The sequence below is a fragment of the Miscanthus floridulus genome, chromosome 12, assembly GCF_019320115.1.
Source record: "Miscanthus floridulus cultivar M001 chromosome 12, ASM1932011v1, whole genome shotgun sequence".
Lineage (NCBI taxonomy): Eukaryota > Viridiplantae > Streptophyta > Magnoliopsida > Poales > Poaceae > Miscanthus > Miscanthus floridulus.
This window is the reverse complement of record NC_089591.1, coordinates 58849862-58874928: the sequence shown is the minus strand read 5'-3', so window position 1 is coordinate 58874928 and position 25067 is coordinate 58849862. Positions and strand designations below refer to the sequence as shown.

Genomic DNA, 25067 nt, shown 5'->3' with positions numbered 1-25067 from the left:
CAAAAAAAAAATATCGAGTGCCTGACACGTCAGCACTCGGCGAAGAATTTTTCAAAAAAAAATTCCTTTGCCGAGTGCCTAACACGTCGGCACTCGGCAAAGGGTGCCGTCAAGTTGACGGCGCCCGTTACCTTTGCCGAGTGCTGGTGTGGCACTCGGCAAATCCTTTGCCGAGTACCTGCCACGTGGCACTCGGCAAAGATTCCTTTGCCGACCACTTTGCCGACCACTTCTTTGCCGAGAGCCGTACTCGGCAAAGCCTTTGCCGACGGCAAAGGTTCCTTTGCCGAGTGCGGCCGGCACTCGGCAAAGGCGGCGGATCCAGTAGTGTACTAAGATGTTGAATCTCATAGAAAGTTATCCTTGTGCCACTCGGCACACTCCTTCTCATTATATCTCTCTCATTGGTTTCAGTGTTTTTCTTGTGCTAAGTTTTTTTTTTGTATTTTCTCAATCAATATGATTCAAGATTAAGGTTATTCTATTCCTACGTTTTTTTTTCTTCTATTCCCACTTCTCAAAATTCTGTGTTCCAAAGGTGCCCTGAATGGTTCTGAAATTTGAGGCCTCATGGAGTGATGCCGTTGCCAAAGAGGGACTAGGCGCAGCACTCCACATGGCATATGCAGCGTGCAGCAACAGTGACACGAGCGAGTCAACAAAAGCATTCAACTTCAAGTACTTCAAAAACTTTACATATATGCATTTATCTTTTCTTTTTCATTTTGCCCAGTTTGTCGTACACGGATAAGTACGTAGAACAGCACAATCACACTAGCTTGGAAGAAAAAGCGAGCAAATGCAGTGGAAATACAGACGCAAACTGATCATAAGGCGTGCATGTATAATGCATGGCTAGAAGCAACCAACGACGCATGTAGGCATTCACGAGTGCAGTGGAGGAGAGGAGGCCGGCCTCTGATATATCTACAGTTCATGCCTCCGGTTGTCCTTTGTCCGGCGGGAGGCCTTCGATCTAGCGGCTGAAGGAGGCAGATGATCCCAGCTTGGCGGCGCTGGCCCTCAGCACGTACTGGTAATACGCCGCGGCAATGGCGGCGCCGATGAATGGACCCACCCAGAAGATCCACTGCAATCACAGACGACAGGACAAGCAATCGATGTAAGACACCTCAACTGATTCTGCAGATCACTTCATCAAGTGGGTTGCGATTTCATATATATGAATTGTTGTCATACGATCATACAAATTACAAATGGTGTTATTAATTGATCAGAGTAAGACGGCAAGCTAACATTATATTTAGGTATTTTGGTACATACTAGATTAAAGTTTTTTGAGTTAGGTCGAAGGGCGCGGCGGTTGTTGGGAAGAGATTAGGCTGCGTGTTTTGTTTCATTGTGTTTTTAATCAAGTGGTGGCTGAAAATGTCACGGTGGCTGTGTGAGTAGCTTACTAATTAAAGAACTGTATACTAATAATCAATTTGGGTGACATCTGCTGATCAGCTTAACTAACTGATCATCATTGAGCCTTATCCTGACTTCCTGAGCCTCCAGTTTGTTATATATAATAATCTATCAGTTCTAGCTCTCCTCTTGGCTAGTAAATTAACCTACGGCTGAGAAATATCGCGATAGAGTTTTGTTTGATTAGTTAATTAAGATTAGGCCAGTGTTCGTGGCAGCGGCGCCCATGCATGCCTGTAAGCCATTAGCATTTAATTTATTCTTTGGCAGGATGTCCCGTCATTATCAGTAGAGCTTTAGCAGGAGAAGTGTGTGTTTCTATATATGTGTGTAGGACGTACGTGGTCATCCCAGGCCTTGTCGTTGTTGTAGATGACAGCAGCGCCCAAGCTCCTGGCCGGGTTGATGCCGGTGCCGGTGATCGGGATGGTGGCCAGGTGGACCATGAACACCGCGAACCCAATTGGGAGAGGAGCAAGCACCTGAATGAACGAACAAAAGCACAAGCGCAAAGCATTAGTAACAACTATATACAGTGATGAACGAAGCTCAATAATGGAGGGGAGGCGCTGACGATCGAGCTAGAGCTACGACTTACTGGGACGTGGGAGTCACGCGCGTTGCGCTTAGGGTCGGTGGCGGAGAAGACGGTGTAGACGAGCACGAAGGTGCCGATGATCTCGGCGGCGAGTCCGGTGCCCTTGGAGTACCCGTCGCTGAGCTCGTTGGCGCCGCCGCCGTAGCGCACGTAGAAGGCGCTCTGGAAGCCCTTGACTAGGCCCACGCCGCAGATGGCGCCGAGGCACTGCGCGACGATGTAGAGCAGCGCGCGCACTAGAGACACCTTGCGCGCCAGGAAGAGGCCGAAGGTGACGGCCGGGTTGATGTGGCCCCCCGACACCCCCGCGGTGCAGTAGACGAGGATGAAGATCATGCCGCCGAAGGCCCAGGCGATGCCGAGGACGCCGACGCCGCCGCACGCCGCGTCGGGGCTCGAATTCGCCGTCGCGTCCGTCTGGTGCTTGTACCCGATCACCGTGGCCACCGTGATGTAGAGGAACAGCAGCGTGGCCACGAACTCGGCGATCACCGCGCGGTACAGCGACCACTTGGTCAGCTCCTCCGCGTCCACCAGCGGCGCGGGCGGGGGGTCCGAGTAGTCCTTGCCTGTGTACTCCCCGCCCTCGTGCGCCGCCGCGGCCTCGATGTCCTTGGCCATTGTTGCTCGCACTAGCCAATGAACTTACTCTCTCTGATGAGACTTGCTTGCTTTCTGCTTCTTAGCTTAGTTCGCTTCTGCTGTGACGAGAGTGGCCGAGGCGAGGCGAGGTATTTAAGGAGGGGAGGTGAGAGAGTGAGACGGTCGTGGTTCGTGACAGCAACAGGCGGCTGCTTCATGATTGGATTCTTTAGTGTTCTTCTGCTCAGAGATAAGTCGAGCGTCTGGCCAGGGAGGTTTCTGGGTTTATAATTTTGCCGACCGCGACCGACTAAAGCGCTCATCATGGTTAGATAATTCTGGAGCCTAATACGGGGGTTGGGGCTAAATTTAATCAGTGGCTAAGCTTCATTCAGCGACGACGACGATCCATGTGTGTCAGCGTGTCTATGTGTTCGTGTCTGCGCCTGATAATGTGTGGTGAGGGAGGCACAGGCGTGAGCCTCATCAGTGTGGAAATGTGAATTGTGAAGTCTACGCTCTACAGTGGTCATGCTAAATCTCAGAGCTCTGGCAAACAAGGAGTTTCTGTATCTCTGTTTTCTTTTATTTTCTTTGCGAATTTGCATCTCTGTTTTCAATTGCTGGATAGAGAACAATCAAACTTGCTATAGAAATTTGGCAGAATTTTTTTAAAATTATCTTTTGCCTGGCAACGCAGTATGCTTCTCCACCAATGGAGAACTGCTCAATCAGCAATTTGGCTGCCAATGATACCACGGACAGACAAGGGAGACAACTAAGCAGCACGCAGAGGCACATCGCAGCAAGGACCACCTAATGGCAGCTGCTAATTAAGATCGTTATCAGGCGCTTGATTAGGTGCAACCTAAATGTCGTATCGTGCGCAAGCATTGGCTGAATCCCTCGTCGCTTTGACACGAAAAGGGCGTACAAACTTGTGGCAGCACAGCGTGTAGTAATGCCCTGTCATGACGCCATGTCATACTAGCACTTTCCTGAACCATCGAAACTGCAGGTCTGGAACCACACGGATCGCTAGCTAGTTGCAACGAGCGCTGTATTTGGAGGTCCCTTCTCCGTTGCTTTTCACCAGGCAGCAAGTTCGAATCGAGCTAGAACCGTCTGCACAGCTCACCAGTGTCTGCTGCCGTTGTTGTGCTGCTGGTGCACAGAACAGCTGAGGACTCTTTTCGTGTATGATGAGGACAGCAACAGCACGAGACAGAAAGCGAAGCCCCAACGATCCCGCGTCCCATCTTCCACGAGATTCCATCACAGGAGGCTCGAGCCTCATGTTCCAGTGCCATCCTGTATTCCTGTTCACCCGTGGCGACTACCTGGAGGAACGCTAGGCAGACAGTCATGCAGTTTTCGTGCGAGGTCGAGACCCGGGCGTACAACAGCCATCAGATTAGTATAAGCGAAAGGGACAATGGTGGAGCAATCAAGCAGTGACGCTGGCACCTTGCATAATTTACAAGCCTTTATGGCTGAAACGAGCTGGACGGCTCGGGTCCTACTCACGCCGATTTGTTTGATCGATTTTTGGCAACCACGCTGCGTCGTCAACATTGGGTCCTAACGGCTCGGGTCCTCTTAGCTCATTTTTTTTCTAATATCAAATTTCTCAATACAGAGAGAATTTCGTTGTGCATACAGACAACCATCAGGTCCTAACGATATTGCAGCAGCACCCGAGCAATCGCATAACTTGCCACATAAGAGTAAGTGATCTGTGTAAGATACAACAGTGCCTCTAAAACTTAGATCATGAGGTAGGCTTCTTTCTGGACAGGGAAACTGTTGATGTACTTTTGGTCTAGTTCACCATTTGGTCCATGGACGCCGGTGTCGTGGTAGCTCCGGCGTAGTGGTGGCGACCAGTGGCGATGAGGCGAGGTCCAGTAGCCCGGTGGTGACACTGCAGGGGCGATGCAGAGATGACGGCGGTGCGGTGGGGCATCTCGTCGCTGGCAGCACTTCTCGTTAGATCGGATTAGGTTTCTGTGAGTGGTCACGGCGGCTCCGGTCAACTTCGTTATCCGAGCCCAGTTCCCCACTCCTCTATTTATAGTGCTGTGCGACAGGGGCCCACCAACCATATTAGGGTTGGGCGCCCCCGATTAGGGCGCAGATCCAAGGGCCCAATAGGTTGTTGGGCCTATTGGTGGAGATCAACTAACATTCCCCCCCTTGATCTCATTACTATTTTTCAATTTCATATCATTTACTTTTGTTCATTCCATTACAGATTAGCGCATAGAGCATATCTCATCGTCACGGTCTATTGCCGATAGATTTAACAGCTACAACACACTACTCTATTCTGAAATAAATACTTATCTTTGAGCCTTTTTTTCCAGGAATTTTAGGCTTTCCTTTAAACCCATGCTAGCTACATATTCTCTGAACACGTTGGGTGGTAAGCCTTTTGTTAGCGGATCCGTGAGCATCTTTTCTATACTTATATGCTCAAGACTTATGACATGATCCCAGACTTTATCTTTCACAACAATATACTTTGTGTCAATATGTTTGGCAGCACCACTTGACTTATTGTTGTGAGCATACTATACTGCCGGATTATTATCCCAGTATAACTTAAGTGGTCTATAGATGCCGTCAACCACCTTTAAAACCGGGTATGAACTTCTTTAGCCAGTTCACCTGCCCCGTTGCCTCATAACACGCTACAAACCGGCATACATTGTGGACGATGTACTGACGGTTTGCTTTGAGCTTTTCCATGAAATAGCTCCCCTTGCGAGAGTGAATACATATCCAGACGTGAATTTTCTATCATCTCCTGCATAATCAGAATATGAATATCCCACTATATGGAGTGAATCAGATCTTCTATACGTCATCATGAGGCATTTCGTTTCTTGCAAATAACACAAGACTTTCTTTACTAATTTTCAGTGTTCTGTTCCAGAATTGCTCTGGAATCTGCCAAGTAACCCGGTAACGAATGCCAAGTCAGGGCGCGTCCATACTTGAGCATATTATAAGCTTCCGACAACTGAAGCATATGGAACCACTTTCTTTTGATCGATCTCATATTGGTTCCTGGGGCATTTAAAATCTCCATATATATCGCCCTTGACTATAGAAACAGGTGAAGGACTACATTTGTGCATACAGAATTTCTTTAAGATCTTTTTTATGTATGTCTTTTGTGACAGTCCTAATACCCATTTATTTCTATCTCGGTGAATCTCGATCCCTAGAACGAACGAAGCTTCACCAAGATCTTTCATATTAAATTTTGAGGACAAAAACTTCTATCTCCAGCAGTAGATTGACATCACTACTAGCAAGTAAGATATCATCCACATACAGGACAGGAAAGATAAACTTCCCATTCTTAAACTTTGCATAGACATAATTGTCCTCTACATTCTCTTTAAAACCTAAAATTTTTTATTGTCTGATCAAACTTCAAGTACTACTGTCTTGAAGCTTGTTTAATCCATAAATGGATTTCTTTAGGCGGCATCCCATTTGTTCTTTTTCTTCCATGACAAAACCTTTCGGTTGTGCCATATAAACATTTTTCTCCAAGTCCCCGTTGAGAAATGATGTCTTTACATCCATCTGATGTAATTCTAAATTGTAATGTGCCACTAATGCTATTGTGATTCTGAAGGAATCCTTACATGAGACTGGAGAAAAGGTCTCATTGTAATCAATCCCTTCTCTTTGCGTAAAGCCTTTTGCCACAAGTTACACTTTATATCTCTCTATATTCCCTTGGGAGTCAAGTTTTATTTTGTAGATCCATTTACAGCCTACTGTCTTGGCTCCTTTAGAAATTATTTCCAAGTCCCAAACTATATTGGCATTCATTGATTTCATTTCATTTCCATAGCCTCAAGCTACTTTGATGAATGATCACTTCTCATGGCTTCTTCAAATGAGGTGGGATCATCATCTATTTGAAATTCCTCAGTGTTGTATACTTCATAGTCAGCAGTAATAGCTGATTTTCTAACTCTTTGAGACCTTCTAGGGCCCTCCATATTTGGCACATCTTCTGTTTGAGACTATTGTTGCTCCCCCTCATGTGTGGCAATAGGTTCTATAGGATCCTGAAAAACAGGTTCCTTATCATCATTCATTGTTGCTACAGGCGGAATAACAACAGGTACTGGCACCACAGTATCTGACACTATCGGTGCAGCGACAGCAAATAGTGAGAAAAATAGCTCATGAATCATTGAAGTGGGCACATACACCCGCTTCTCTTTAAGATCAATTTCTCGAGCTACCATGCTCCCCCTCATTAATTCATCCTCTAGAAAGATAGCGTGTCTTGTTTCCATAAACTTTATGTCTCTCTGGACAATAGAAACGAAAACCTTTTGACTTTTCTGGGTAGCCAATGAAATAACAACTTACTATTTTAGGATCTAGCTTCCCAATGTTTGGGTTAAATATTTTAGCCTCAGCAGAGCTTCTCCACATACGTAAGTGTTTAGTGAGGGTACTCTTCCTATCCATAACTCATACGGTGTTTTGGGCACCGACTTATTTGGTACTCTATTGAGAATATGAATGGCGGTTTTTAACGTCTCCATCCACTCTTTATAGGAAACTAACCACAGATGTTTGTGTGAATGATCTGTAAAATTCCTGTGCTTCGTTTAGCATCTTTCTTAATTTTCTTTACATACTTTTTTTATGCATTCTCTGTATTGTTCTAAATCTGAGAGTTCTAATGGAGGAAGAATATTGTTCTTAACTAGTCTTTCTATTCTTCCCCTTGAAATATGGCATAAACGACAGTGCCATAATTTCGACGACGCATCGTGAGCTCTCTTATGCTACCATTTCCAGATTAACACTCTGTCACTAGCTGCTTTATCAGCTAGGTAGCATGTCTTTGAAGAGCCAGTGAACTGACTCTTTATTCTATCGAGATACTCGGTGGCCGTGTCACACTCTGGGATTGAGCCCATAATTGCAGGCTCAATCGTGTTTTTTATCACAGCCAAAAAATTCTTGTTGACAATGACTCTCTTCCTATGCTCAAAGTCATAGGACATCTTTTAGGATTCAAAATCCCTCTCTTTAGTTGCCCAAGCGGCATCAATCTTGTTTGTCTCCCTCACCGGTGCCACATGATCAGTAGGACATAGTGAGGTAACTATCAAACATACAAGTGTTCTTACACATTAATTCTACATCATCGTTGGGTAGAAATAGAATTAATACATAAATCATTAAAATTTACAACTGTTCTTATACACTAATTCTACATCACCGTTGGGCAGAAATAGAATTAATGCATAAATCATTAAAATTACGATATTGTTATTAACAACGTTGGTCAGAAAATAACATCATAATCATGTCAAAATCTTTTTTTCTCCAATTAAATATCACATTGGTTCAAAATAACTGGAGAATAAATAATTTATTTAGCAGTGGAAAAACTCTCTTTTTCTCTAATTAAATATCACGTTGGTTCAAAATAACTGGAGAATCAACTATTTCTTTAGCAGCGAAAAAATAATTCAATTCAATGAATTTTGCCCACAGGACAAATCTCTTTTTTATTTTCTTTAAGCCATCAATTAATTTCCAGGAAATAAACATTTACTGAAAAAAGAAAAAAAACAAAAAACTGATTCATTTGATCAATGTGCATTCAGCCCAGCCGGCAAAACGGCCCGGCCCATCTCTCTCTGGCGCGCGCGCTGCCTTACCAGGCCGCAACGTGGGCCTGGGCTGGCAAAGCGCCGCGGCGCGCTCGCCCGCCTGGGCCGTGATGCGGCCCGTGCGATCTGCGCCGTTGAATTCAATCGGACGGCCGAGCGATCGTTTTGGCCGGTCAAAACCAGCGCCGTGTCGGCCCCCCGTAACCCTAGCGTCATTCGCCCCTTTGCTCTCTCTCTCTTCGCCGCTCTCTCTTCTCTCCTCAGAACAGCGAGGCGAGCGGCGATCGAGCAGACGCAGCACCGAGCGAGCGCGAGCGAGGACGGCAGAGCCATGGCGCCGTCGCCGACCCCTTCGTCGGCGTGCGTGCTCCCTAGCGAGTGAGCGCGCCACCGTCGAGTGGCCTGGCCGCGGCGCCCCCTTGGCCGAGCCCGGGTGAAACAGCTCCCCCAGCTCGTCTTCTTCTCCCGCGTCAGCGAAGGGTCAGTCCTGCGCACAACAAGGTAGGTTTCTTTCCCCCTTTCCCCTTCTCCGATTTGGATTTCTTTCCTCTTATCCGAACCGGTGTAGGGGATTAGGGTTTAGATCTAGGGCTAGGGTTTGGAATCCGACCCACTATCCTTCTTTCTTTGGTTTTCCTTTCTTTTCTTCTCGGATTCAACCGATTTGGGGATCTAGGGTTAGGGTATCTGTTCGATTCGATTCATCTCATTTATTAGATTCTTTTCTATTTGTACCGAATCATTCTCTTCCCTTCCTCGTCGCGAGTTAGGGTTCTTTTCCCCTTCTTTTCTTCTGGATCTTTTCTGGATTTTCTTCTCTATTCTTTGCCGATTGAAATGGAGATTCGTTCTAGGGTTCACTGTTCTTCTTCCCCGAGACTGATTCGTGGGTTAGGGTTAGGGTTCTTGAGATCCTTTCCCCTTTCTCTTCTCTGTGTTTCACCCGATTAGGGTTTGGGTAACCCTCTTTATTCTTAGATCCAAACGGGATCATTTCTTTTCTTGTCGTGCGCCGGAGAAGACGGCGGTGCGGCATCTTTCCCCGCTCGGTGGCGGTGGTGACCGGGAGTTGGATGACATCCGCCACCCCCACGGTTCCTTTTCTGTTTTCTTTTACCCGGTTAGGGTTAGGGTTTTAATCCAAAACGGATTGAACCCTTGTTCTCTTTGAATTTTTTTCAATGCTCTACCCCATACTTTGACCTTGGCTCTGATACCATTGTAAGATACAATAGTGCCTCTAAAACGTAGATCATAGGGTAGGCTTCTTTCTAGATAGGGAAACTGTTGATGTACCTTTGGTCTAGTTCACCATTCGGTCCATGGACGCCGATGTCGTGGCAGCTCCGACGTAGTGGTGGCGACCAGTGGCGATGAGGCGAGGTCCAGTGGCCCGGTGGTGACACTGCATGGGCGATGCAGAGGTGACGGCAGTGCGGTGGGGCATCCCGTCGCTAGCAGCACTTCTCGTTAGATCGGATTAGGTTTCTGTGAGTGGTCACGGCGGCTCCGGTCAACTTCGTTATCCGAGCCCAGTTCCCCACTTCTCTATTTATAGTGTTGTGCGACAGGGGCCCACCAACCATATTAGGATTTGACACCCCCGATTAGGACGCAGATCCAAAGACCCTAGGCCTATTGGTGGAGATCAACTAACAATCTGATTAAAAGAATGACAACGAGAACACAGCAAAAGCTTAAACTTTCTCGAAAAAAATAAGTTAAAAGCTTCTTGTACGAAAAATTGTAGCTCAGGAATAGGGTCAAAGGATCAGCATAGGCGCCTGACGCTGACAGCCAGGAATTTCTGATATTACATAACCCAATTTGATATTCATAACATATATTCTGAAAAAAAAAGTGATAACATGCAGCGTCACTAAACTAGCCCCTTATTGCACCAGAATCAGTAACCAGCAAAAAACTAGCACAAAATGGGATCGGGAATCGACGAGAGCTACACTAACATCCCGACCACTGCTTGTGGGATCAGAGTATAGTTCCAGGCCTCCAGGATCCAGGCTAGTCCAAAACCTTTGGTAGTCAGGAAATTCAGCAGTCCAAGCGTTAAACTTCTACCCCGTGAGCCCCAAAGTTTCTGTACATGTTAATGTGAAATAAATGAACTGCCAAATGTAATAATTACACTGGAATGTATAAATAACGGCTAGTTCAAATAAATGTTTGGACATTTCTCCACATTTAACTTAGAAAAAATAAGACAGCAAATTGTTGGCTTGCTACCAATCTTTGTGTGCCAGAATATTAACCATTTTGGGTGCCACAAAAACAACTAACATTGCACATTTACTTAGCAAACTGAAGACAACAAAAACAGTTCAAAGATAGAAAAGGTTCATATGACCTTTAACAGTATATTCAATAATACTAATCATCCAGGTATTCAGACAGTAATATTCAATAACTGAAAACAACTGAAACTGCACCTTTACTTAGGACAGTTTGACACGACAAAAATTTGGACAGTAGCAACTGTTATGATCTCCAACAGTACATTATAGAGACCAGAATATTAACCAGCTAAGGTTCCAGAAGTCAGTTGGCATTAAATTCCTTCTGTTACAGTAGAATGGCTTAAAAATTGGCAATACAACAAATGCCCATTTCCTCCAGAATATCACCTTCAGATGTCTAAGCTTATCATTAATAACACGAGAATATGATAAACAGTCAAATAATGGCTCATTGTCAACTTTAATTCTAACGGCTCCTTATGTGTTTTAAACATGCAGAGATGGACTGATTGTGGTGCTTCAACACATGCAACACTAACTCTCTTGAAAGTGTGCTTATTTATGAAAATAGATCTAACAGAGATTTCTACAGATTTTCCTGGGGCCTCATGGCATGAGCACTAGAGAGGACACAATACAATATTTCAAAGAAGCTACTCTTCAAGATATATTTCTGGGACTTAAAACATTCACAGCTTCAATTCCTTAGCTATAACATAAGCTGGGGCCATCCACCATATCGCAAAACTAAACACCATAGTAGATTGTATGCCATATCACTGACTGCACGATGCAGCCTAGATATTACATCCACGAGGGTACAAACTAAGAGGCTAGATGATCTGAGGGTTTCCTATGCACCATCGGGTGCTTTATATCAAAGGAGACATAGGTAAGTACAAGAATGCATGCACCCATAAGGAGATGTCCCATGGTAGCCTTCTTGGTCAAGAAAAGCCAGGGTACCCCTTAATACCAGCTCTTTTTTTTTCTCGAACACGCAGGAGAGCTGTGTGTCATTATATTAAGAAGAAAAACGGGGGTTTAAAAACCCCTTACAACCCCCCCCCCCCCCCCCCCCAACACACTTCACAAGGCACAATCCGTCTCTCTATAGACAAAGACCTGACCCTTGAGGCCTTGACCACTAGTAGGAGAACTCACCCATTGGCCGGCTCTAGAACAAGGAGATGGGAAACTCCTTGAGCTCCGGCCAGACTCCAGAGGTGCAGTGCGTCCTTAACTACAGCTAAAACCCTATTAAGACTAGGTTGAATCCCATCAAACACATCTGTTACGGTGGTTCCAAATAGACCATGCTCCTAGAATGATGAGAGAATAATACCAGCTCTTTCCCTTTTTTGTTGAGAAAAAAGAGGGAGGCAAAAAAAAAGGCTGAAAAGGCATTTTTGCTTTCTTTTCTACAGTCTGAACAAAGCTTTAAAAACATTCAGTAAGCTTTTTAATCAACTTTTGGTTTCCAAAATTCACAATTTGAACAAAAGTTGGATCCATGGACAGTGTATTGCTGATCTTGCACCTCGACTACTAGAAGCCATCCCAAAGAGAAGGGTGAAGCGACGTACTTTCCAGGAAGCTCTTAATGGTTGCAGTTGGGTTTTGGATATTAAGGGAGCCCGCACTGTTGGTGTTATTGTGGACTTCCTCCATCTCTGGGATTTGCTGTATAACTTTGAGTTAGAACCTGATGTCGAAGATGTCCACATATGGCGATTTTCTGCTAGTGGGCAATACTCAGCCAAGTCTGCCTATGAGAGTTTCTTCCTGGGATCTACTCAGTTTGGACCATATGAGAGGATCTGGAACACCTGGGCACCGCCCAAATGCCGTTTTTTCCTTTGGTTGGTGGCCCACAATCGGTGCTGGACGGCAGATCGCCTTGCGCGTCGTGGGCTGCCTCATCCTGAGCAGTGCCCTCTCTGTGACCAGGAGGATGAGACTATTAACCACCTCCTTGTCTCCTGTGTCTTTACTAGACAATTTTGGTACTTCCTTCTAAGACAGGTCGGCCTCCACTCCTTGTCGCCACAGCCTTCGGATACTTCCTTTGATAGCTGGTGGGAAAAGGCTAGTGGAGCAACAAGTGGATTGATACAAAAAGGTCTCAACTCTCTCATTGTGCTTGGAGCTTGGACTCTTTGGAACCACCGGAATCGTTGCATTTTTTATGGTATTACCCCTAACCTTGGTGGTGTTGTCACCCTTGCTGGAGAAGAGCGCCAGTCGTGGAATCTAGCAGGAGCCAAGGGTCTGTCTTCCTTGACAACCCCTCTTTTTGGTGGTTAGCTTAGTGCTAGTCAGCCTGTTCGCTTGCTCGTAAACGATCGTAAATTTCCAGCCGAGAACAGTGTTTTTCTCTCACACCAAACCAGCCAGCAGTAAATAATTCACGATACGATACGGCCTCCCGAACAGGCTGAGTGTTTGGTCGTCCTTTGCCCTTTTTCAGGCGCGAATGTAATTCCTGGGTTTGTGTGGGGTTGTGTGTGGTGTGTGTTGTAGGGCTCTAACCCCTTTCTTTCTTCTTAATATAATGAGACGCAGCCCTCCTGCGTTTTCGAGAAGAAGAAAAAACAATTTGAACAAAAACAGAACAGTATGAACAAAAATAACAGCTTCATAAAAAAAGATCAAGCTCTATGACTCAAGTAGTATCGCCTATATGAGCTAGAATTTTCCAACCAACTTCTTGAGAAGTGAAAGCCCTAACTGAACATAGGTAGTGCAGCAGTTTTGAAGACACTTCCCAATCTTACAAATACCAAACTGGACCAGGGTTGCCCACACATCACTCCCTCTCTACTTCACAAGCTACGGTGAGAATCATAAGTTTCCTAAACAGGCAGGCAGGTAGGCAGTTGAGCATCCCTTATCTGGTTTCTCGACAATGAGACCATGTTTGACAACATTAGTTCCCGTCCGACCTAACCAATATTTGGCAACGAAGATAATGGACAATAAAATTATAAAACGGGAATTAGGATTTATTGCGTACAAGTATTCATATATCATATATGCTAGACATATATAGTAATTTGAATATAAAAATAGTGTTACTGTTTGATGGTTGATTGCTATGACAACGAACTACAGATAGCAACAGGGGCCATTCCTCGACGAGGGGACCCTAAAGGTCACCCCTTCCACAGTAGCATTCCCCACAACCCCATCCTTCGTGAATAGCGGATACCCAATGGCTCCCTTACACAGTGAATATGATGTAGGAGTAATTAATTAAATTCTAAAATGAGAATATGGCACAAAAACATCATACATAGGCTAATCACAAAATCCAAGCAACAAAAAAATATATAAGAAAGATGAGAACATCAAGGGGCATTAATAGGACTATACAAGATTAGAAGCCTCCTATCTTTTCTATGAGTTATGCCAGACATATGACTAGTCCCAACATGTTACAATTGCAGGGCCCCATAAAGAGATAGGGGACTAGGGTAGAAGAACATCGCCACACCCGCTATACCCACAAGGGACATTTCACCCCCATTAAATATCCCTGTAGGGGTACCCCATTCGCCTAATAGGCGAATTACTCACTAAAGAACAAGGTCATGAACATCCCTACAAACACCTTAAAATGCAGATTCAAGTTTAAGGAATAGCAGCTCAGATTGAGGCATTAAAGATCCTTCACTTCCAGTATGTTATAATGGTGTGCAAGCATAGTCACCACAAACCAATCTTTATTAGGTCTGACAGATGTGGGTGGCTTAAAACAAAGGCCAAAGAGGGTAGGGCACATTACTTTCGTGCTCCACATCATCCAACCTAATGACAAAGTTGCCAATGCACATGCAACCAAATCCTGCCCCACGGTTTCACCTCCACAATGGCAAGAAAAAAGAACTACCGCGAGCACGGTCATGCACCGCCAAAAATGCCTTGAAGAGCAAATGATTGGCAAATGTGGTGTTCTTTAGGGCACTAGTTCATGACTTGGAGTGACTACAATGACTCACTAGGCCAATAGAAAAAGTAATTAAGCATGAATATTCCTTTCACAAATAAAGTTAGATAACAATTACAACAACAACAGCAGCAGCAGCAACATAGCCTTTCAGTCCCAAGCAAGTTGGGGTAGGCTAGAGTTGAAACCCACCAAGAGCCCCAAGTCACAGTTCAAGCACTTCAATAGCTGTTTTCCAAGTACTCCTATTCAAACATAGATCTCTAGGTATATCCCAAGCTTTTAAATCTCTTTTTATTGCCTCCCCATGTCAATTTCGGTCTTCCTCTACCTCTTCTCATATTATTAGCTTGTCTTAGGACTCCACAATGCACTGGTGCCTCTGGAGGTCTCCTTTGGATATGGCCAAACCACCTCAACCGATGTTGGACAATTTTGAGTTTCATCTCCATTAAAGTGGCTAAGTTTTTACATTGGCTTGTTGTGCTTAACACAACCCTCCTCCTTTATCAGGGCTTAGGACCTGCTGTGCTGGGACACCAAAGGCGCCCCACCATAGGCGGAGTTTAGATAACAATTATATGATCAAAATCTAATGGAGAAGGGATGATAAAACCCCTAAATCAAAAGAAAGGGGAAAATGAAAAATGGAACCATCGGAAGATAGGAAAATAGACTCAACCAGCATACCCTTTGTTCTTCATGTCATCTCCTCTCAACTCCTCTGTTGGTTGAGCATGTCTTTCCTCGCTACATGCTATGTCACCACTTTCAACCCTAGTGTTGCCTCGCTTGCCTTGTCCTCCTTTCCTTCCATCACACCCACGACCTTTCATCTCTCCCTCATGTATTTTCTTGCTTCTTTCTCCACATTGATGATGGTGACCATATCAGCTTTAGCTATGAACAACCATGGTAGCCAACAACAAGAGTTGGTCAAGCTAGTCCCTCTCTTTCTCGCCGTTTTGCCACCAGTCATATGACATTATTTCAGACAAACCCATGATCTAAGATTCTTGAACTCCGATCATAGATCCGAGCCTCAAACTTGCCTCTAATGACTAGGTTGTGTCAAGGACATATGTGTCTTGTGTTGAATGTTGCATGATGCTAGTTATGCCTAATATTTCACCATCCCCGTCTCTTATCTTCATCAAGGTCCTCTAAATATCCATTTAGAGAAAAAGAGTTAAATACATAGGTGGCCCTTAAATGTGTCACTTAGGTTCACCAACTATGAAAGTGCATTTTAATGTCCCTAATCTTTTTAGCTGATGTACCATAGGACCATACCCTCCACGTGGGCACTAGCACTAACATGGCATGTTGATTGGTCTCCACGAGACAACTCTCGGCTGGCGCATTTCATCGACCACGTGGTGAACGAGGTCTCACTTGTGGTGGCCTCTCATTCATTGTCCTCGCATGCAAAGCAAAGGTCGAAGAGCACCTTTGTCGTATGCTCGGATGCCATGTGCGACAAACTTAGCTAGCATGCTAGGCTGGCGCTAGAACCCATGTCAAGGGGGGTATGGACTAGTGATGCACCACTTGAAAAGAATAAATACTAGGAAATGCAATTTCCATGTTGGTGGCCTAGATGGCACAATGTGAAAAGTTTAAGGACTGCCCATGCATTAACTAAAAAGCTCTGACTATACACAAGACCGATGAGGATTTTACGGTTGGTGCCTTTGTGGCCCTTATGATCGAGTTTGACACACACAGGTGATGGTTTGAGGCAATGATGACCAAGCTGACAAGCACGACACACAAAGGTGATGGTGTTCTTATTACAAACAGAAGAGCTAGCTAGCTTGATAAAACTTCATGACCAGGATGTTTAAGGCAGCGATGACAAAGGGGCGCAGTGGAAGCGACATGGAAGGCGCTGGTGATAGGGAGGCAGTGTAGAGTGGCCCAGAGTTATTGCACCATGTAGATCCTTCACAAAACCAGCAAGGTCAAATTCAATAGAGCAATTGTTGTGAGAAGTGAATTGGTGGACAAAGATAAGGTTCTGAATAAGGCTAGGTGCAACTAGAACAACGAGTAAAGACCCATTACCGACAACAATAGATGAAGGAATAGGAAACTGTGGAGACGAAGAAGAATACCAGCGTCGGAAGTCATGTGAGAGGTAGCACCCATGTCGAAGTACCACTCGTTCTGCTGAGGAGGCATCAAGGACATCATGTTGAAGTTGGAGGTGAGACCTTGATGATCATAAGATGGTGGTGTAGTCAAGGAAGACAATTGTCCTTCGGCCTCGCAGGAGGGCTAGCTGCAGCTAGAAAGCATGTTGTGGTGGGGAAGCAAGAGGTATGACCGGACAAAACAAACGGCCAGTGGAAAAGGGTGCCAGAGGCATAGGACAAGGCCACATATGAATGGACTCGACAAGCTGGTTCTTGAGAGCAAGCCAGACGATGCACATAGCCAGTCCATGCACGTCCAACGTGGTCTAGACGAGGGTGGCGTTAGGGTCGTCGATGAGGATGTGGTCGAGAAGGCAAACTGCCTGAGGATGCCGAGGAAGTGGTCACGCCACTTCTTGTAGTTGCTTGTGGATTTTTTTTTAATGAAAGGTTTCCTTATAAATTGAAAAGCATCATGATACATGAAGTTCAGCATTTTGGCGTGCCCGCCTAATAAAAGTTTAAAAGCCTCATGGCCATACCAAATAAACAGTAAAAGGAAACACTACTCAAGTCCATTCTCATGCTTTTTGCGGATATTCTAGACAAAGACAGCCTGAGCATGGAGGTTGGCCATGGCAGTTGTGGCCTCGTGAAGGAGAGCAGCGCGAACATTGGGCGGCATGGAATTATGGTTGTCCGAGCCGGAGTGATGTACATTGGATTCAAGAGGAGGACGCAGGAGCAGTATGGGTGAGGACATCACGCACGCAAGCCTCGGCAACATCGCTTTCCGTGGCAGTAAGGGTGGCCTAACGTTCGCAAAGTCATCCTGAGCAAGTGCGTCAGCACAGGTCTTGGCGGTAGCAATGGTGGCTGCTACTAGGTCCTAAGGGACAACAGCTGCGACAGCGGCTTCTCGATCCTTGGCGACAGTGGCGGACTACTCCCAGGTAGGCGGTAGCAGCAATAGTGGCAATGGATGAGGGATCGCCATACATGATGGGGTCCAGGTGGTGCCGCGACATGAGGAGGAACGTGGAGCGCAGGAGATTGGGTTCGGGCGGCACTGCGACACGGAGATAGAAGGGAAGCGAGATCGATCGATCGATCAGTTAGGCAGAGACAAGCGGGGAACGTGGTGCGAGGCGCGCGATTGAGGAGGAGACGCAAGAAGGGAAGTGGAAGGAGATGATTGGATTGATCCGGTCTCTTGATACCATGTAAGTTGTGAGAATATGTAGAATAGTAGATTGATATCTCGAGTACAAGGTACATGTATATATAGGCGTGGATAGGGGCGGCTCATGGAAACAGAACCATCCTTCAATATCCTTGCCAAATACAACTCAATCTATAGGTGTGCAAGACCAAGGCAACACAGGCACATGGGCTGGCCGGCAGGGCTAGAGCTGCATGTCCAACCCAAGCCATATCCATATCATGGTTATTAAGGCGGTAAGGCAAGGCATGGCGAGCTACCCCTTCCAGACACCTAGGCATTTAAGGCATGAGGCAAGGTGATGCCATACAAATATCTTATAATATATAATGACACTAGTAGAATGTAAAAGCAATTATACTTTAAGATTGCCGGTTCTTAGCTTGTAATACCATAATAAGTAGTGCCACTAGAGTACTAGTGCACAACATAAAGTAGCAAAATAGCAAATCTGAAATCTCTCCTCTCAATAGCAACAAATTAGACTCTAATAACACCACTTAATTACTAATGACGTAACACCCAACTCTTGCCTTTCATCTCTTAGTATACATCATCATCATCAAACTCATCAGCATTGTTAGTAGCATCCAAGCATTCTTGAATCATTTTCCTTAGTTCAGTGCCAGCCTCTGGACATGGAATCACATCTCTATAGCCACCAGCTAGATGTTTCTTCAATCTTTTAATTCCTGCTATAATTCTCTTGTCACAGAACCTGTCCAATAACCATAACCCATCCTGAATCATTCGAGTTCAGTGGTCTACGTTTTGGATCATTCTTGGGATCGTATTCAGCTGGACTCTCCATTGTGTTGTTGCCTTGTTGGCTATAGAGTAGAGAAGAGCCAAGCACAACCAGTCAACAACCTAGCACAAAGCAGCAAACCAGCAACAAACAAAAATATACACTCCAATTCAACTATCCAAGCAAAGGAAGGAGCAGACAACAACATAGAACAGAGGAACAGGAGGGGAGGAAGACAGAAGGCGTACTTATGTTGTGAACCATTGGCAAGAAGCCAGAGCAGAGGGAGTTGAGGCCAAATCAACGAGCGGAGGTTGGAGGCGCGAATCGACGACGCGAATGTTGAGGCCGTCGAGGAGTCACGAATCCAAGAGCGGAGGGGTAGGGGCGCGGATTGAGGCGGGCAAGCGGCGGATCGAAACGAGCAGGAGACAGCGGCAGCGGCGGCCCTCTTCTCTCCCCGTCTCTCATCGCTACCCCCCCCCCCCCCCCCTCCCTCAACTCACACGGATTCCCAATGGGCGCCTACTTGCAGGAGAGCTATAGGCACGCAATTCCCTTTCTTTCCCGTATGCAGTGCCTTTTTCTCCCGCGTGTGTGACGTCCAAACGGCGACTTGGTTGGAAAATAAGAGGTCATTTCCTTTCCTGCATTGTTGGCTCAAAGTGAGGAACTCACCCAAGTTTCAAGCACTTGACCCGCCACAAAGGTGGGAAGACGCAGAAGAGTAACAATGACATAGTTGCTAATCCAATCTTTTGTGGTGAAGACAAAGCAGATGAAGGTGGGAAGAGGAAACAAATTGCTGATTCGACTCAAGCATCACAAGGAAAGAGGCCCATTGGAATGAGGCGTGCAAAGGAGTAGCGAAAGAAGACAGGAGGAGATGATGCATTATACAAGGATGCAATTCAAAGTTGCAATGGAGAAAGAGAGGAAGATGAAGGACACGAGATGACAGGAGGCCAAAACAATTCAAGAGCACTAGGTATTTACTAAGGAGTGTCGGTTGATGTGAGATCAAGAGAAAAGATCATGTTATGTGTTGTCTCCATGTTAGATCTCGAGTAGAGGAACTATGTCTTGGCAATGAAGGCACATATTGAATTCTCTCATTAGCTCACTTGCATCATCCAAAGAACTTTCTAGGATGGAAACATAAACATTTTGTAGCCAACAATATGGCATTGTCATGTGGTCATTTCATTTAATTCCATTGAAACTACATGAATCGAGAGGTTTGTTCCTAAACACATGTCAAGACGCTCTAGGGTCCACATGGAAGAAACATTAAAGCGTACCTAATATGAGCAACAATCCACGAAAATCCCATGCTTCATAGTGCAATAAAATATTTCTCCATTATGACCAAAAACATTTAGGAAAGCTAATAATAGGGTCAAAGTTATTAAGGTGTCGCCTAGTCGTCGCCTAGACGTCTGGGCGATTTTCCAATCGAGGCGTCGTGCCCGCCGCGACCTCCCTACATATGGCGTCGCCTCACGCGTAAAGGCGTCGCCAAGGCGTCGGACAGATGCCGCAAGAGCAAAAAGGCGACTGCGGGCGTAAGGAGAAGTGTGCGGAGCGATGCGCGCGCGGAGAAAAAAAATGAAAGGTAGCTGCACGCGTAGGTAAAATCGCGCGGGAAAACAAGAGGGGGGTGCGCGCGCAGGGAAAATCGTGCGCCTATGCTTTCCGCGGAGACGCGCCGCACCCTACAGCTCGCCAGTTGAGAGACGGGAGGGAAAGAGATGAGATCGATGGCGGCGGTAGCACCTGGAATGCGCCACATCCCATCCAGCCGCTTCCGCCCCCTCTGCTTCGCCGATTCGCGGCTCCTGCTACTGCTCCACGGCCTTCCGACCTCCAACCTCGCGCCGCGTCCTCGCTCGCCGATCCGCGCCTCTGACCTGTGCGCGTCGAGGACTGCCTGCTTCCGCTCCTACATGGGCTCTACGTCTTCTTCCGCTGCACGCTTCCCTGCCAGAGGCCATGCCCATCACCCTTTCATGTAGGCTCACGGGTACCTCTTTTCCCCTCCTCTGCTTTTTCTGTTTTGTCCTTCCTCTTTGCAGAAGTCTAGATTATATTGCCTATTTGCTTATGCTTTGGATCTTGGACTTAGATGATATACCCCTATGATGTGGGATGTTGCTTGTGCTTGGATAATTGGATAGGGGTATAAACTGCTCTGGCTAGTGGGTGGTGGCTACTTGCATAGAGTCTAAAATTGGCAGCAAAAAGGTGCATACCAGTGTATGTTTGTCCTGCTCTAATGTAGGTGAGGGTAAGTGTATGGCATCGCCTAGGCGTCTGGAAGGGGGTGGGTCGCCACGCCTAGCCTTACCGCCTTAATAACCTTGAATAGGGTACAAGGAAAGAAGAATATTGCACAACAGACACCACCTTTTGGCTTTGGCGTATGACAAGGAAAGAAAGTCTTGAAAGCTTCAGGGTTAAGAATCTCAAATTCATCTGCCAAGCCATGTTAGTTTGGCTAAACCTAAGCTAAAATATGACGACTCAGCTATGGCAAAATAGCAAAACAAGGTGTTGATCAAAGGGAATTGAATCAGATCATGAATCACTTCCCTTGTGCTAGGTAATCAAAATATTAGGAGCGCTTGGCTTGTAAGAAATTTTGGTAAGACCAACACAACTAATGATAGTTATAAGAGAAAAATTAGTAAAGCCTAAAACAAGGACATAACAATGGAGTCATTAGACCAAAGGTGGGGAAACAAGCTACATTCAATGAATCAAATATGTGAGTTCTCTCTTATTCAAGTTCCTCAAAAAGTTTGGGTGCAAGCTGATTCGACATTCCATAAATGGTAATGGAAAAAAGGAATAAACATTCAATGGCTTGGCAAAGAAAGAGGTGAGAGGCAATCAAAGGAATATGTTAACATATTACAGTCCTTTCTATAGGCCTTGCATTGTGTTAAAGGACCCTATTTACCAAGACAAGGAGAGTAACACCAACCAAGAGCAACAAAGACTTGACACATACAAGAACTAGGCAAGTTTAATAATACCACTTGGTAGTTCAACAAAAAAAAAATGTCATGAGGCCTAATTAGGAAGTGAATAACACAAGATGAAATGAGCAGCAATCACATACAAACAGTGGCAATCACTAACACAGTCAATACACCCATATGGAAAGAAGACATACCGGCTGATTAAAGCATTCAGGTGTGTAGCTAATATCGCTTCAGCCTTCTTGCAATGTGGTCATATTCTTGGTGCCTGTTAGCCTTAGCAAAAGCACGCTTCATATTCTCCATCGTGGATCGTGACAACACAACTCTCATGTCAATCATCTCATCGGCACGCCTCTTCACCTCAGTTAACCTGCCAAAATCAAGCAGCCCTGCTATTAGCTCTTTGGCAGAGTCCTCAGCTGGGGTAATGTTGTGCTCCACAATACAGCGCCACACGTCGATTGCTGCAGATGGGTTAAACTCCTTAAAGAACAAGCTGATAGCAGCAGCGCAATTGGATGCAGTAGGCAGTTGCTCATTCTTGCTCATTTCCTTTAGGAAACTTTCAGCCTCACGAGCCTTGCGATGCTTGGTGAATCCCTCCAGTATGGTATTGTATGTGACAGAATTTGCAAAGACGCCGTTGAGGGGCATTTCATCAAGCAGCCCAAGGGCATAGTCCATGCTACCAGCATTGCAGTAGAGGCCAATCATGGCGTTGTACATTGGGAAATTGGGAACGAGGCCAGCTTCAGAGACCATCACGTTCCAGATGGCTACGGCGTTGGGGTAGTCACGCTTGCGGACGACCAGATCCACAGCGGTAGCAAAAAAATTGATCCCCGGCAAGCAGCCCTTGCTCCGCATCACCTGCAGGAATTTGAACGCCTCGTCGAACAGGCCGCCGCGGACGAGAGTGGAGAGGAAGGAGTCGTACGCGGCCACGTTGGCTGCGTCCCAGCCGACGCGGACGATCATCTCGCCAAAGACGCTCTTGGCGCGCACCGCGTTCCCCTCCTTCTCACATGCCTCGAGCAGTATCGCGAACGTGTCGGCGTCGGGTGGGATGGTGGCCTTGGTGCGCTCGAAGACGTCGTGCGCCGCCTGCGCGCGGCCCTCGACGCGGCAGATCGCCGAGAGCAGCGAGTTGAGCGCGACGGCGTCGGGCTTGAGGCCGTAGCGGTCCATGACGTCTAAGGCCGCGATGGCATCCTTGAGGTTGCCACTGGCGCAGTAGGAGGCGAAGACGGAGGCGAAAGTGGCGACGGAGACGCAGCCGTCACCGCCCTCCTGCTTCATGGAGCGGATGGCGTCCCACATGGACTCGAACATGGCGGCCTTGCCGAGGATGTCGACAAGGAGGTTCCATGCGTAGGCGGTGTGCGACACGGAGTGCCCCGCCCAGCGGAAGAAGCGGACGGCGGACCTGGGGCGCTTGTAGCACTCGAGGGACTTGAGCACCAGTTCCTCGACCTCCGCCGTGGGGCCGATGCCGCAAGCGGACAGCGCCGCCTCCACCTCCCCCGCCGGGACGCGGCAGATGATCTCCAGAAAAGCCTCCGCGCGCGGGTTCGACTCCTCCTCCCTTTCGGGGCTCTTCTCCGCCGCCGTAACCATCGGCGAAAGCGGTGGCTACCTGCTACTCCTCTTTTATTCTATCTACTGATTCCAAATCCCCCATCTCCTGGTTCGCGTCTGGATTCCAATCTGACAAATCCCCCATCTCCTGGTTCGCGTCTGGATTCCAATCTGAAGAACTTGGAATGTAAATCGCACTGCCGAACGAAGAACGGCAGAACGGAGTTTGGAGTCTGGAATCTGGAATCTGGAATCGAACACCTACGACACCAAAGGGAGACTAGCAGCGCCGTCGGGCGTTTTGGGGGACAATGTCGAGGCCGCCATTGATGGACAGGCAGGCGAGAAGCAGGGCCCCCACGATGTTTGGGTCTCTCAAGTCTCAATTCTGGTCCATTGGGCTTATTTGAGCCCACACGCCTCGGTCAGTCGCGCTGGGCCATCAGCACCAACCAAAGTGAGATCTATTGTAGGCCCAACTTTGTTCTCCGAACTCCGAAGGAATAGTTCTGACTGAGTTGTTGGTGGCGTGGCGTGATGGCGTCTCAGGTGCTCTCCGGGTCCTCCCAAAACTGAAGGGTGGGTGATCTCCGGGTGAAGGTGAAATTGTGCAGCGATACCAAAAAGTAGTTGGAGATGGGGATCATCTTCATTTAAAACAGATTTTTTTTAAAAAAAAAAGTAAATTATCAGTGCGAGGTAACCCACCCACTCTGTCTTCTTCTCTAAGACGTAAGGTACACGTGTCGTTCTTCTTTGCACCGTTTTAGTTGACCATTGGGCCATCGCCGCTTCAAGAGCTTATCTGAAAGCTAAAGGTGACGGCGGTTATCAGCTGATGCATATGAAAGCAATCCGATGTAGTTTACCGAAGACGTTGGTTCGATGTGAAAGAAAAATACTACTTTAATTTAATTATAATCTACGATCTTATAAATCGAATAGACTAATAATTGGTTGGCCAACAACACCTCCGAGACAAGACGCTGATGCAGTGATACGTCCATCCATGGTCGATCGATCGACAGCGCCCCGCCTTATTAATGTCAGTGCCCACGTGGACTCCGCCAGTGCGCACGCGCATGTGTTGCACTGCATGCATGCACCGCGAAAACCAGCGCGGCGTCTTGCTCTTGCAGCGACAATTACGACTGGGCAAGCAGCCTAGCGATAGGGCACTGCGCACTGTGCTGCGGTCACAGGAGCAGTAGCTTGCATTTGTCGCATTTGTCCGCGTGACTTTGGGACCTCTCTGAAAGACGGAAACATTCAGTGTATCGGATATGCTGTATTGTTCAGACGAGCTTCGCTCCCATGCGTCTCGAGTCTCGTAATGCTGATCCGATCCGAAAGCAGCAAGGCTATGCACGCCTAGCTACTGGAGTACGTGGTTATTTTAGTGGTCGCTGGCAACAGTAGCGTTCTTCTTGCCACGCCCGCGGAAAAGGGGAAAACAGGTGGCTCTCGGTCGCGGTCGTGTAGTTTTGGTTGGTTGCCGATCGCCGTCGCCCGTCCTCCGGGCCTCCATTCTTAACGCTTTTCATCTGAAATAATATTTTTCTTTATAAATTCTTCTAAATTCATCCAGATTTTATAAATTTTTCTAAAATTCTTCCGAACGAACGGACCATAGTAGAAAATGCCTGCCAACTTGTCCGTAGTAATCTTTGGAGCAGGACGTGCGACAGCTGCCCCTCCGCCTATGCATATCCATACTATCCAGGAACAATATTCTAGCTATCCATCGTGAAATCTATCTATGCTCTCTAATCCGACCCCTATAGTCCCTGAGCCCTGCCATGAATCCATCGTGTGCGCCCACTGCCAGCCCGGCCCCGGAGTCCCGGACGACCGTCCTCCCTCTCCGCTCTGGCCACACTCGGTGTGGGGGGGACCTTCACGTGGCCACGCGG

The 25067-nt window shown here is 46.7% G+C and overlaps 3 protein-coding genes across 3 annotated transcripts; 1 reads left to right on the top strand and 2 right to left on the bottom strand.

The window, feature by feature from the left end:
- Positions 1-682: 682 nt before the first annotated feature.
- LOC136496620 (aquaporin PIP2-5) lies at positions 683-2721 on the bottom strand. Its single transcript, XM_066492349.1, has 3 exons — positions 2030-2721; positions 1773-1913; positions 683-1090 (listed from the first exon to the last, which is right to left on the bottom strand). The coding sequence occupies exons 1-3, from the start codon at positions 2648-2650 to the stop codon at positions 977-979; spliced, it is 876 nt and encodes a 291-aa protein (XP_066348446.1). The 5' UTR covers positions 2651-2721; the 3' UTR covers positions 683-976.
- A 5887-nt stretch (positions 2722-8608) lies between these two features.
- On the top strand, positions 8609-19035 carry LOC136495955 (uncharacterized). The gene is made up of 2 exons (XM_066491724.1): positions 8609-8655; positions 11909-19035. The coding sequence occupies exons 1-2, from the start codon at positions 8609-8611 to the stop codon at positions 12837-12839; spliced, it is 978 nt and encodes a 325-aa protein (XP_066347821.1). The 3' UTR covers positions 12840-19035.
- Positions 9990-23445, bottom strand: LOC136496619 (pentatricopeptide repeat-containing protein At1g77360, mitochondrial-like). Its single transcript, XM_066492348.1, has 2 exons — positions 21768-23445; positions 9990-10375 (listed from the first exon to the last, which is right to left on the bottom strand). Exon 1 carries the CDS (start codon positions 23191-23193, stop codon positions 21796-21798), a length of 1398 nt encoding a protein of 465 aa, XP_066348445.1. The 5' UTR covers positions 23194-23445; the 3' UTR covers positions 9990-10375; positions 21768-21795.
- Positions 23446-25067: the final 1622 nt, after the last annotated feature.

Excerpts from the sequence above, each read along its gene's own strand:
- LOC136496620 (XM_066492349.1), bottom strand. The coding sequence starts at position 2,650 with ATGGCCAAGGACATCGAGGCCGCGGCGGCGCACGAGGGCGGGGAGTAC. Across the intron at positions 1,914-2,029 it reads CGCGTGACTCCCACGTCCCA|GTGCTTGCTCCTCTCCCAAT; the intron begins GTAAGTCGTAGC and ends TCGTTCATTCAG. Across the intron at positions 1,091-1,772 it reads ACAAGGCCTGGGATGACCAC|TGGATCTTCTGGGTGGGTCC; the intron begins GTACGTCCTACA and ends CTGTGATTGCAG.
- LOC136495955 (XM_066491724.1), top strand. The coding sequence starts at position 8,609 with ATGGCGCCGTCGCCGACCCCTTCGTCGGCGTGCGTGCTCCCTAGCGA. Across the intron at positions 8,656-11,908 it reads GCGTGCGTGCTCCCTAGCGA|AGGGAGGCAAAAAAAAAGGC; the intron begins GTGAGCGCGCCA and ends TTGAGAAAAAAG.
- LOC136496619 (XM_066492348.1), bottom strand. The coding sequence starts at position 23,193 with ATGGTTACGGCGGCGGAGAAGAGCCCCGAAAGGGAGGAGGAGTCGAAC.